Source organism: Labeo rohita, chromosome 15, assembly GCF_022985175.1.
Source record: "Labeo rohita strain BAU-BD-2019 chromosome 15, IGBB_LRoh.1.0, whole genome shotgun sequence".
Lineage (NCBI taxonomy): Eukaryota > Metazoa > Chordata > Actinopteri > Cypriniformes > Cyprinidae > Labeo > Labeo rohita.
This window is the reverse complement of record NC_066883.1, coordinates 18,817,022-18,828,636: the sequence shown is the minus strand read 5'-3', so window position 1 is coordinate 18,828,636 and position 11,615 is coordinate 18,817,022. Positions and strand designations below refer to the sequence as shown.

The 11,615-nt window shown below is 35.1% G+C and overlaps 1 protein-coding gene across 2 annotated transcripts in view; it reads right to left on the bottom strand.

Annotated features, from left to right (window-relative positions):
- Positions 1–379: 379 nt before the first annotated feature.
- The window catches only part of hip1 (huntingtin interacting protein 1), a 60,630-nt gene continuing 49,394 nt past the window's right edge, over positions 380–11,615 (bottom strand). For both annotated transcript variants that reach the window (XM_051129566.1, XM_051129567.1), the window contains exons 23-31: positions 9,609–9,719; positions 9,443–9,501; positions 9,096–9,189; positions 8,910–9,010; positions 7,326–7,431; positions 7,121–7,244; positions 4,978–5,039; positions 4,785–4,902; positions 380–4,593 (exon numbers count right to left, since the gene is read on the bottom strand). In XM_051129566.1, coding sequence (XP_050985523.1) covers positions 4,583–4,593; positions 4,785–4,902; positions 4,978–5,039; positions 7,121–7,244; positions 7,326–7,431; positions 8,910–9,010; positions 9,096–9,189; positions 9,443–9,501; positions 9,609–9,719 — 786 coding nt within the window. In that variant the 3' untranslated portion in view covers positions 380–4,582. The remainder of the gene's footprint in view (positions 4,594–4,784; positions 4,903–4,977; positions 5,040–7,120; positions 7,245–7,325; positions 7,432–8,909; positions 9,011–9,095; positions 9,190–9,442; positions 9,502–9,608; positions 9,720–11,615) is intronic.

Below are 11,615 nucleotides of genomic sequence, written 5' to 3'. Positions count from 1 at the left end.
TATCTATATTCTTTTCATATTAACACTGTGTTCTACTGCTACTCTGATTTACTTTGTTTATTATATGATACTGGAAACCTTAAATCCGGTTAAAGACAGTGTTATGTAGTTTCAGACTAAACAACACAAGATGAGCTTATCTGACCTGTATGTAATATTTAGTGACACCTGGTGGGATAATCTTCAACATGTCAACAGATCCAGTCATTTCTTTTTATCGCTGGAACAAATCATTTTATGTAACCGAATAACTCACCGGTGGCTTTATCTTAATAATTACACAATGTTGCGTGGAGATTTTTCCCTCTGGCCTCTAAAAACCTCAACAACGCAGACTGTAATATCAATTATTATGACATATACAAATAAAGACAAACCATTGATTATATCAATGAGTGAAATATTTATTTAAAAACTGAAAAATAAAACAAACCCACACACATAGTTTTAGTATATATCATACAAAGATATTCTCCAAAATGTTACTGAGCGGTCTTGTTTTTATTTTTTTTTCCATTAACAAAAGTGAGAGGCAGTTTAAAGGCTGGCTGAGCTGGTAAGACTAGACAACCGAATCTAAACGGTGAAATAAACCATTACCGGAGGTGATGATGACACTCCGAAAAAACAGAAATTAAATACCCAGTGTCGCAACTTAACAAAACAGCCAAAGCAGTGCAACGAGTGAAACAATATGAGGATATTAAGACATAACAACATAAGGGATATACAGTATATCATATCTCAGTCACACAGCATCCACCCAAACACACGTTATATTAGTATTAAAGAACACACACGCACACACGCACTCATGGTTTAGCCAACGCATGTTCATATTGAGTCTACAGGAGCCGAAACTCAATCATTTTCTCTTTTGTAGTTACTGACTGGTAGTTTGTGGAGAAGTTGAGGTAACCCTGGTTTGTAGATGACTACAAGACTGCAAGTCCCTGTGAGCCCTGGTGAGAGCTGTGCTGCTGGCAGACAGTGGTGGTCTACAAGGCTATGTGGTCTAACATTGCTTTGACAGAAGTGGACAGACCTCTTCAACCCAAAACAGTTTACTTACATTCTTCATGTATCTCCATTTTGTGTGAATCTCATGAAAATGGTCAAGAAATGACTAAACATCCCCCCAAAAATGAATATTGTATTTTGCGTAAAGAAAATTAAGCCTATTTATATATGTATGTATGTGTGTGAGTAAATATTTCTGTTAAATTCATTTGAAATTAAGATATTACTATAAATAAAACGACAATTTAAATTGTAAAGTACAACTGAAAGTATGTATACGTCATGGTAATATTTGTACTGTATATAATGAGAAATATATATAACTATAAAACAGACTTAATTTTTTTAAGCAAAATGTGTTTAAAATTAATTTTTGCCCATTTTACGGCGCTTATAAAAAGAGATGGTGATGGAAAAGTTGGGAGAAATTTTTTATATATATTAACGTTCGCTCTGGAAACTTCTGCGTTCCCCAATAAACTTTGTTTGAGTTTTTCTCAAGAAACTGCGTTTGCTCACAAATTTTTTGAGTTGCCTCAATATATTTGCGTTTGATCACAAAACCGGCATTCTCCAAGAAATTCTGTGTTCGCTTGCAAAACATCTCTTGCAAAATTTATTTCCTAGAAAACTTTGCTCTTCCTTGCAAAACTTTTGCGTTTTTCTCAAGAAACTTTGCATTCGCTCACAATTTTTTTACGGTCCCTCAATATTTGCATTTGATTGCGAAACCTGCATTCCTCAAGAAACTCTGTGTTAGCTTGCAAAACTTCTCTTGCAAAATTATTTTCCTAGAGAAACTTTGCACTATCGCAAAACTGTTGCGTTTTTCTCAAGAAATGTTGCATTCACTCAAAATTTTTCCATTCCCTCAATAAATATGCATTCAATTGTAAACTTATTGTTATCCCAGAAGTTTCTAGTGTTATCTCAGAAAACGGTGCATGTTGCATCAAGAAAAACTTTTTGCATTGCCTCAAAATATTTGCGTTCAATTGCAAAACCTGTTCTCCCAGAAATCTTTGTTTGCTTGCAAAACTTGCAAAATTTTTGTGTTTTTCTCACATTTTTGCATTCCCTAAATATATTTGCGTTCAACTGCAAAACTTGTTCTCTCATGAAACGGTGTTCGCTTCCAAAACGTACAAAATGTTTGCGTTTTTCACAAGAAAATTTGCGCTTTCTCGCAAAATGTTGCTTTTTTCTCAAGAAACTTTGTACTTACAAAATTGTGTTCCCTTAATATATTTGTGTTCAAATATATAAAATTTGTGTTTGCATTCGCTCACAAATTTAACTTCCCTCAATATTTGCGTTTGATTGCAAACCTGCATTCCTCAAGAAACTTTGGATTCGCTTGCAAAACTTGCACAATTTTTGCGTTTCCTAGAGAAACTTTGCGTTTCCTAGCAAAACTTTTACATTTTTTCTTCAACTGCAAAACCTGTTCTTCCAGGAAACGCTTGCAAAACATGCTAAATAATTTTGTTTTTCTAAAGAAACTTTGCGCTTCCTCACAAAATGTTTTTCTCAAGAAACTTTGTACTTGCTCAAAATTTTTGCATTCCCTCAATATATTTGCGTTCCCCAAGAAACTTTGTGTTCGCTTGCAAAATGTGCTAAATTTTTGCATTTTCTAGAGAAACTTTGCGTTTTCTTGCAAAACTTTAGTTTTTCTCGAAGAAACTTTACATCCGCTCAAAAAATGTTTGTGTTCCTTCAATATATTTGCATTCAATTCAAAAACACGCGTTTCCCAAGAAACTGTTCCTTCCAAATTTTAAAAAAAATGTTTGCATTTCCTAAAGAAATTCATTTTCTCACAAAACATGTGCGTTTTTAAGAAACTTTACATTCACTCACAAAATTTTTGTGTTCCCTCAGTATATTAGCAATCAATTGCAAAACCTGCATTTCCCCAAGAAACTTTGTGTTCTCTTGCAAGATTTTTGCGCTTCCTAAAGAAACTTTGCGCTTTTTCGCAAAACCTTTGGATTTCCTTCGAGAAGCTTTGCATTCTCTCTCAAAGCTTTTGCGTTTCCTAGAGAATCTTTTGTGTTTGTGCTGTGATGAAAATATGAGGTGGAAATAAAAATGATATTTCTGTGCTTTTGTGAGTGAACGCAAAAGATTTGTGAACGAAGGCAGTTTTCCAAGAGAATTCAACAGTAAAATTTTCTCTCATTTTTTCCATCACCATGTCACCTTAAGAGCTCCATACCATTTCTTCTTTGTTTCATACATCCAGTTGGAAAACGGAATCTTGAAAATCCAAACAAAACACACCAGAGTTGAACACAGGGATGGCTATCTGTTCTCACCCCACACTCTACTAATTTCATGATCTCAGTTCGCAAAATACCAAACTACATTTTTAAAAATACTGTCCTAATGCTACCCAGATCACGATTTTAAAGGTCTTTTTGAGGGAATGTGACCCTTTTTCCCTTTTGGAAGGCACGGATGTCTCTCCTCGCCTCCGTGTGAAGGGGTACGCGTATGCGGAGCTGGAAGAAGACAACAGGAATTAACAGGTACTGTCATTTTAACAGCGTGTAAACCGCACGGGACCGTTTTATGGACCGTTACTAATACAATATGGTGCCGTATCTACCTGTGCTGACGAAATTATGACCTAAACAAAGCTATTAAAACAAAAACAATGAGCTCTAGCCCAACGTGAGGTCTCACAAAAACAGTCAGTTCATATTCAGTCATGGACTTGAAACTGGTGAAACGCATCAAGACACAGTTTTGCTGAAATATCATACGTTAGATGAGCTATTTAGCAGTTCGTCCCTAAAAGCCAACATGGTGGAACAGTAAAAAGCCAGTGGATTAAATCTATTAAGGTTTTCTTATAAAATTAATGCCTCGGGAACATAATCAAAGGAAAGCTTAACATGGTACAGAAAAAGTGAGTCTTGGTTGAGTTTGCTAGTGTTTTCAGGTGTTAGTCCACAGTAGGTCATCATCTATTCCTCTTTTTAGTCCAGTGACCACTGCTAGGGGCGACTAGGGAAGGACGGACCCAGACGAGGGCGATCCTACGCGACCTTAAGGAATGCGTTTGAGAGGCGGAAGTCGCACACTGCTGCTGTTCGTAAAACTTGAGTCCGGAAGGGTCACAGCAGAGTGTCATTTCCTGCAAAATGGGGTGACTCACCCTTGTGCAATGCATCGTGGGATGTCTGACGGGGAGACGGGACTGCTCTACATGGGGAAGGTTCTCCGTTCCGTATAAGGAGGAAGAGGACATGAAATACTCAGACAGTTCAGCGAGCCTGCACTTCCCTCTCTGTCCACTAGGTGGTGTGCCATCCACTTCCTTCCTCTCCCTCCCCGTTCGTCACGATATCGGCACACTCCTCACGCCTCCAGACTCCATGGGCAGGGGAGGGAGCAGGTTAGAAAAAAAAGCACCTTTTATTTGGCTTTAATGTACAATAGAGAAATCAAAAGAGTTAAAAAGTACAATAAAAAGGGAGAAGGGAAAGATAGTGTGTATATAAAGACGTCAAGCTCCCCGTCTGTAGGGCTGCTGCACCAAACACGACGAGTCTCAACCCGTTCCTGCGGACAAACACAAAAGAAAGAGCGAATTATGTACGAGCAAACACGACACACCCTTTGCACCTCTAATTAGCTTGATACTCTATCATCAGCCTAAAAAAAACCTCTATTTTAGGATGAGTTTTGGCCAATGGTCAGACTGCATTTGTGTTGCTGACAGACAGCCGTTTGTGATTTTGGGGGGGTCTTACCCTCTTCCTCCCCTCCCCAGCCCTCTGCGACGCCAGCGAGCTCGTAATGCTTCTTCCTCAGTTCACCCAGTCGCTCTCTCTCTTTCTGCAGCCGGGTCTCCAGCTCCAGCACCAGCACCTGAGACATGTTAAACAGTCAGATTTATTCACATACTTGCACAAATAGATGGGAAACAGGTTAACACACGCTCACCTGTGCGTCCATCTCTTGCCTCTTGATCTGAGTGAGTGTCATTGTGGAAAAGTCCATAGTTTCTGAAACAAGAGAGAGAATTCAGCTTTAAATACTTATCAAAACTGAAATTTTATGGTTTTTAATTTGTGCATAACAGGTTTTAGACTACTGAGACAATTTTCTTGTTTGCAGGTGTTCTTGTTCAATACGTCTGCAAGAGGTCTGTTAAAGATCACTTGATCTGGAAAGCATCTGTTGTTTACAAACATCTGACAGACGTCTGCAAGATGTCAGTTTTACATACATTCTAAATCGTGAACATCTTAAAGACATCTAATAGACGTCTATTTGACGTCTGATAGGAAACGTCCTATAGACGTATTGCAGATGAGCAAACACTCTAAAAAATACATCTTCCAGATGTAAATGCAGACATCAAATAGACGTCTCTGTGATGTATGTGTGCTATCAGGGAAGTGAATTACAGGCTACCTAAAAAATATAATTGCAACTTTCTCAAAGTTCAAACTTTTTTCTCAGAATTGTGATACAAACTTGCAATTCTGACTTAATTTCTCAGAATTACGAGTTTATAACTTGCAATTGCAAGTTTATATCTATCAAGTCTGAATTCTACGTCAGATTTGCATGAAAAAAGTCTGAATTGCAAGATATAAACTCGTAATTCTGAGAAAGGAAGTTGTAATTCTAACAAAATAGTCAGAATTACGATAAACTCACAATTTTGACTTTTTTCTCAGAATTGTGAGTTTATATCTTGCAATTCTGACTTTATAACTCGCAAGTCTGAATTCTGAAGTCAGAATTTTGAGATTATATTTCGCAATTCTAAATTTAGAACTCGCAACTGCAAGTTTATATCTGGCAACTCTAAATTCTGAAGTCAGAAAAGAAAAAATATTTTAAAAAAAAAAAAGATATAAACTCGCAATTCTGAGAAAGTCAGTCTGAAGATTCTGTATTTTTCTCAGAATTGCAAGCTTGTATCGCAATTCTCAAAAAGAATATCTCAGAATTGTAAGATATAAACTCACAATTGCGTGTAATAAAGTCAGAAATGCCAGAAATAAATTCGCAATTCTGAGAAAAAAAAAGAATTGTAATTTTTAGAATTGCGACTTTTTTTTCTCAAAATTGCGAGTTTAACTATTATCTAACTATTTATTTAACTATTAACTTTATTTAACTATTTAACTATAAACAATTATTACTTTATGACAGGCAATTGCGAGTTTGTACCTTGCAATTCTGACTTTTTCAGAATTGCGAGACATAAACTGGCAATTGTGAGAAAAAATTCTGCATTGCAAGAGACAAACTTGCAACTCTGAGAAAGTCGCAATTCTGAGAAAAATCCAGAACCGTGAGAAACTCGCAATTCTGACTTTTTTTTCTAAGAATTGTGAGATATAAACTGGCATTTGTGAGAAAAAGTCAGAATTTTGAGTTAGTTAAAAAGTTAGAATTCTGACAAAACTTGCAAGTACCTTTTCTATTTTTATTCAGTGGTGAAAATGGGCTTCCATAAAAAGAAAAGCATTTTTATGAAATAATCTTTTGTACCACCATATGCTTTTACTGTCACTTTGTATCAATTTAATGAAAAAAGTATCACTTTCTTTTAAAAAAAATCATAATGACCCCAAAATTTTGAAGTCTAGTATAAATTATATATACAGAAAATTTGCTAGCTGTTTCTAAAGCATCCACAATGTCCTCCTGCTGGTCTGGAAATAAAAGGACACACAATGTCACTGACTCCATGTGACTGGTCAATGTTGTTTAAATGCCTTTGCCTCCAGAGAAGAGCATCAGCACGAGAGCTTGTGTGGAGGAGAGCCTGACTTGCTCATTCCTGTATCTCTGGAGGGCACCGTAAACCAGTTTTCACAGCTATAGTTAAATGTGAAATGGGGCAATGAGACTGTGGAGGTCAGTGGGAAATAAAATGAGGCTGCTGCCACTGTCACTACTTTCTTATGGCTCCTATTTAATGAATAATGGAAAAATGACAAGAAATTATAAGGGGAACATTGCAAGCCTGATTCGAACCTCAATTTCCCAAATGAGCAGCACAGCTAAACGTGTCTGAGAATGTTGAGTCGGGAGGATGTGTTGTATATGTCAAACAAAACCTCACCTGTGTCCTCGATCTGAGACTTGCCGGACTTGGTTGATGCCACGACCCCTGCGGTGGCCTGGGTGACCCCCTTGGAGGCCTGCTGGAGACGGGACAGGTTTGAACTGCCCTTGTCTGCTTTTACCTGAAGAGATTAAATAGATTATTGTCATTATACTGCTTTAACGTTCATTCAAGTGCCAGTGTTGCTGGCATTTTGTTGTACCTTAGACGCTGCGACCAGCTGAGCCGTGCTGGCGGCGATCTCATGCGAACACACCATCAGCTCCTCAAACTTGCCCTTGCCTTGCACCACCTGATCAGCTGCATCACTGCAAGAAGAACAAAAAACCTTTACTGGAGGTAGCACAATGGTGATAGTTCATAGATCAATTAATGTAGAATTGAAAGCGCAGGGCAATGCGGAAAATGCAAAATTTAGTCATTACAAGGGAATTAACGGTATAATGCGAAATGTCACAGAATTGGTGATTTTTGGATTTGTAAGTCAGTTTGGATAAAAGCATCTGCTAAATGTAAATGTAATCAAAAGACGAGCTGCACACAATCAACTTTAAATTGCAATACATACTAATATTTTTGATTATTACACCGCAAAAAATAAATATAAAAGTCTACATGTTCTGTGTTTCAGAGTAAATGAGCAGCTGTTTTTGTTTCTATTTTAAGATGTACTTCTCAAAATAATATTATTATTAATAATACAATATATTAAAACTTTTTAAAACCATTTAAAAAATGTAAAAAAAGGAATGTCACAATCAAGAGTTTTTCATCCTTATATTAATTTATACAGTAAAAAAAACTGTTGTGCAGCATTTCATTTGACAAAAAATAATAATGCAATGTTTTGCTGTATATTAATTGTTGTATTTTTATTTGATTATGTTTTATGAATTAATTTGATTGCCACAGTTTTTAATGTCAAATTTGCACAAAATCCTAAAACATATATATATATATATATATATATACATATATATATATATATATATATATATATATATATATATATATATATATATATATATATATATATATATAAAAATTAAAAAAAAAATCTGAAATTCAAAATCAAATAAAAAAGGGCATGTGAAAAAATAAAATCAATTTAATAGGGCCTTATTAATATTAAAATGAAGTTTTATGAATTAAATTTATTAGCTAATAATTTTTAATTATTACACTTTCAGTAAACCATTAAAATAGAAAACACAGAATTTGGAAATAAATAAATGCATAAATAAATAGATGGATAAATAAAAGGGCATGTGAAAAAATAAAACCAATTTAATAGGGCTTTATTATTTGAAGTTTTATGAATTAAATTCATTGGACAGTTAATAATTTTTAATGATTACAATTTAAGTAAACCATTAAAACAAAACACAGAATTTATAAATAAAATAAAAGGGCACGTGAAAAATAAAACCAATTTAATAGGGCCTTATAATTGTTACAATTGTAATACATTTATTTAATTGGTAAAGTTTGATTAATTAAATTTACTGGACAATTTAAGCAAACAATTAAAATGAAGAACAGAATTTGGAAGAAATTAAATAAATAATAAATGAAAAGGGCATGTGAAAAAATAAAACCCATTTAATAGGTCCTCATTATTGTTAATTTTTTTTTAAAGCTTTATGAATTAAATTTATAAGACAACAATTTTTAATAATTAGAATTTAAGTAAACCATTAAAATGGTTAACCACTGAAATTTTAAATCACAGAATCTCCCCAAAAATGACAAACATTTTCATTTTCTTACTGTCTAACATACTTACACCAGCATGGTGGCGCCCCAGCCCACAGCCTTAGAGGCGGAAATGAGACCTTCCGTCCATCGGGAATTCTTGGCGTAGAACTCCTTCATAGATGCAGCCCCCTGTGAACACAGCAGCAACTTCATTAACGCTGTTTGTGTCATTTAAAGCTCAAGTTTCCTAAACGTGTCAGATGCATTGACTCACCCTTCCGCTCTCCACGATATCCCTCTGCAGGTCTTTGGAGGACAGCACCAGCACTTTGATGGCCTGCATGAGATCCGTGCAGGACGCCAAGATCCTGCAGGGGGTGACAGAGAGCAACGTTTAAACACTCACGGGCCTGTTTCGTATGCACCAGGGTGGGTCTGCTAATGCGTCCGGGTGAATGTAAACGTGCAGCGCTATCCAAGTGAAACAAGCTCAGCATGGAGACATTTTGATCGCTGAGGAACGTCAACCAAATCAAATCTGTAAAAATGCTTTTGTAACTGTAACTGTAATCATAAAAACATTATTTAGATGAATAACACATGTGGCTCGGTCAGCCTGACCTTTCGTTGACTTCCATTTTGATTCCAGTGTCAACCGCCCTGGACTTATTGAGCATTTCCTGTTTGAGAGCAAAGTGGAAAAACATTAAAGGAGCAGATTAGAGCGCTTCATGTTTTATTAAGCATCTGTTTGTAGGACAGGGAGAGCAGGGAGCCGTCTGATTACCTCAATCCTGGCGGCCGCCGACTCCACAGCTGCCGATGTGGCTGCCATCTCTTGCTCCACCATATCTCCCAGCTCCCCCTGCTGCAACTCCAGACCCCGAGGACGCAACTTCTGCTCAGAGAAAACAGAACAGCATATTAGTACATCTACTTCTGCATTATGTAATATGCATAGTCACTGAATACCTGGATGATACACACTGACTGCAAAAATGTGCAGCATATAGCCACAGCACACTGTGTGGATCACAGTATCCCAGAATGCAATATGCGTGATACTAATATCTCTTTTTTGACTCTCAGTTGAAAGGAGTGCCAAATGGTAAGACATATTAGAGCTGACCTTCTATTTGCAATGTGAAAAATAAATCTAAATATCAACTGCGTATTTTTAGAAGCCCTTCCTTCTTCACTCATCTGATCAGTCACTTGGTGAATTATGCAATGTAGCAAACTACTCTCAGGGTTGTTTATTGTTGTATAAAGTTAATCGCTAACTGAAACTGTTACAAATTGTTTTCGTTAAATAAATTAAAATAAAATAAAAATATTAAATAAATATTAAATGAAAATTTGATATGTTGCACTGTCGAATAATTGAAATAAAATAAGTTGAAGTACCAAGTAAAAAAATAAGTAGAAAATCCAAGTAAAAAAAAAAAAGTTCAAAATCCAGTCATTAAAATCGAATTTACTGTAAAATGTAAATGAAAAAAAAAAACAAAAGTAGAGCTGTACATAATCAACTTCAAATTGTGATATGGACTAATGTCTATTATGATTATTAAATAGCAAAATAAATATAAAGTCTACCTGAATGAGCAGCTCTGTTTTTATTTTTACTGTAAAATTTACAGTAAAAATACTTCTCAAAGTAATAATAATAACAATAATACCATTTATTAAAACATTTTTAAGGAATTTCACACAATCAAAAGATTTCTTTTTTATCCCCATTTTAATTTATACAGTAAACATCTGTTGTGTCACTTCATTTGGCAAAAAATACAATTTTGTTGTATATGTACAAAAGTTGCAAAACACCCCTGGCAAAGTGTGGTTTTGGATGATATCAGCATAAATCCTTATAATTTTTTGGTGTAAATACATTAAAGTAACTTGACATTATCATTGAAGACCAGCAATAATAATTTATATTTTGATCACATAATAATGGCAATATATACATGTCAAAATCAGACATGCCCCTTTGCTAGCTGTGATGCCTGGTTACTGGTTTAAACTTGGCCCAGGTTTTTAAAAGATTTTTGGGTCAGCACACCTTAATATCTTCAACAATTGATTGGCAATTAAGTTTAGAATACAATTAATTTAGGCCCAGATTATGCAGAGCTGTAATAGCTGCTAATGGTGGATATTTTGATGAATCGAAAAATTTAAGTATAAACTGTGTATGTAATAAAATATATTTTCATAGTTTGTGTTGTCCCTTATCAGTGTAAAATGATCACAAATTAAAAAGGATTCATGCCAATATTGTCCGAAAAAACCCCACTTTTCTAGGGTGTTTCTAAACTTTTGGAGGGCGGTGTATTTTTGTACTTTCTTTTGATTACAAGTTTTATGGATTAATTTGATTATTGCTATCATTTTGATGACAGATTTGCTTAAAACTTCTTAAAATGCATCTATAAAACACATAAAAAGTAAAGCAGAATTTATTTTAAAATAATTAAACAGAAAATAACCGATCGTTTCGCTAGATAAGACCCTTCTTCCTCGGCTGGGATCGTTTAGCGCCTTTTGAAGCTACATTTTAACTATATTTTGGAAGTTCAAACTCAAAAGCACCATAGAAGTCACCATAGAATGTTTTCCTCAAAAAAAAAACAATTTCTTTATGACTGAAGAAAGAAAGACAAACATCTTGGATGACAAGGGGGTGAGTAAATTATCTGTAAATATTCGTTCTGAAAGTAAACTTCTCCTTTAAATGTACTTACACTGCGACAAGGACATTAACATAGTGTACTAAAAGCGAATTCAA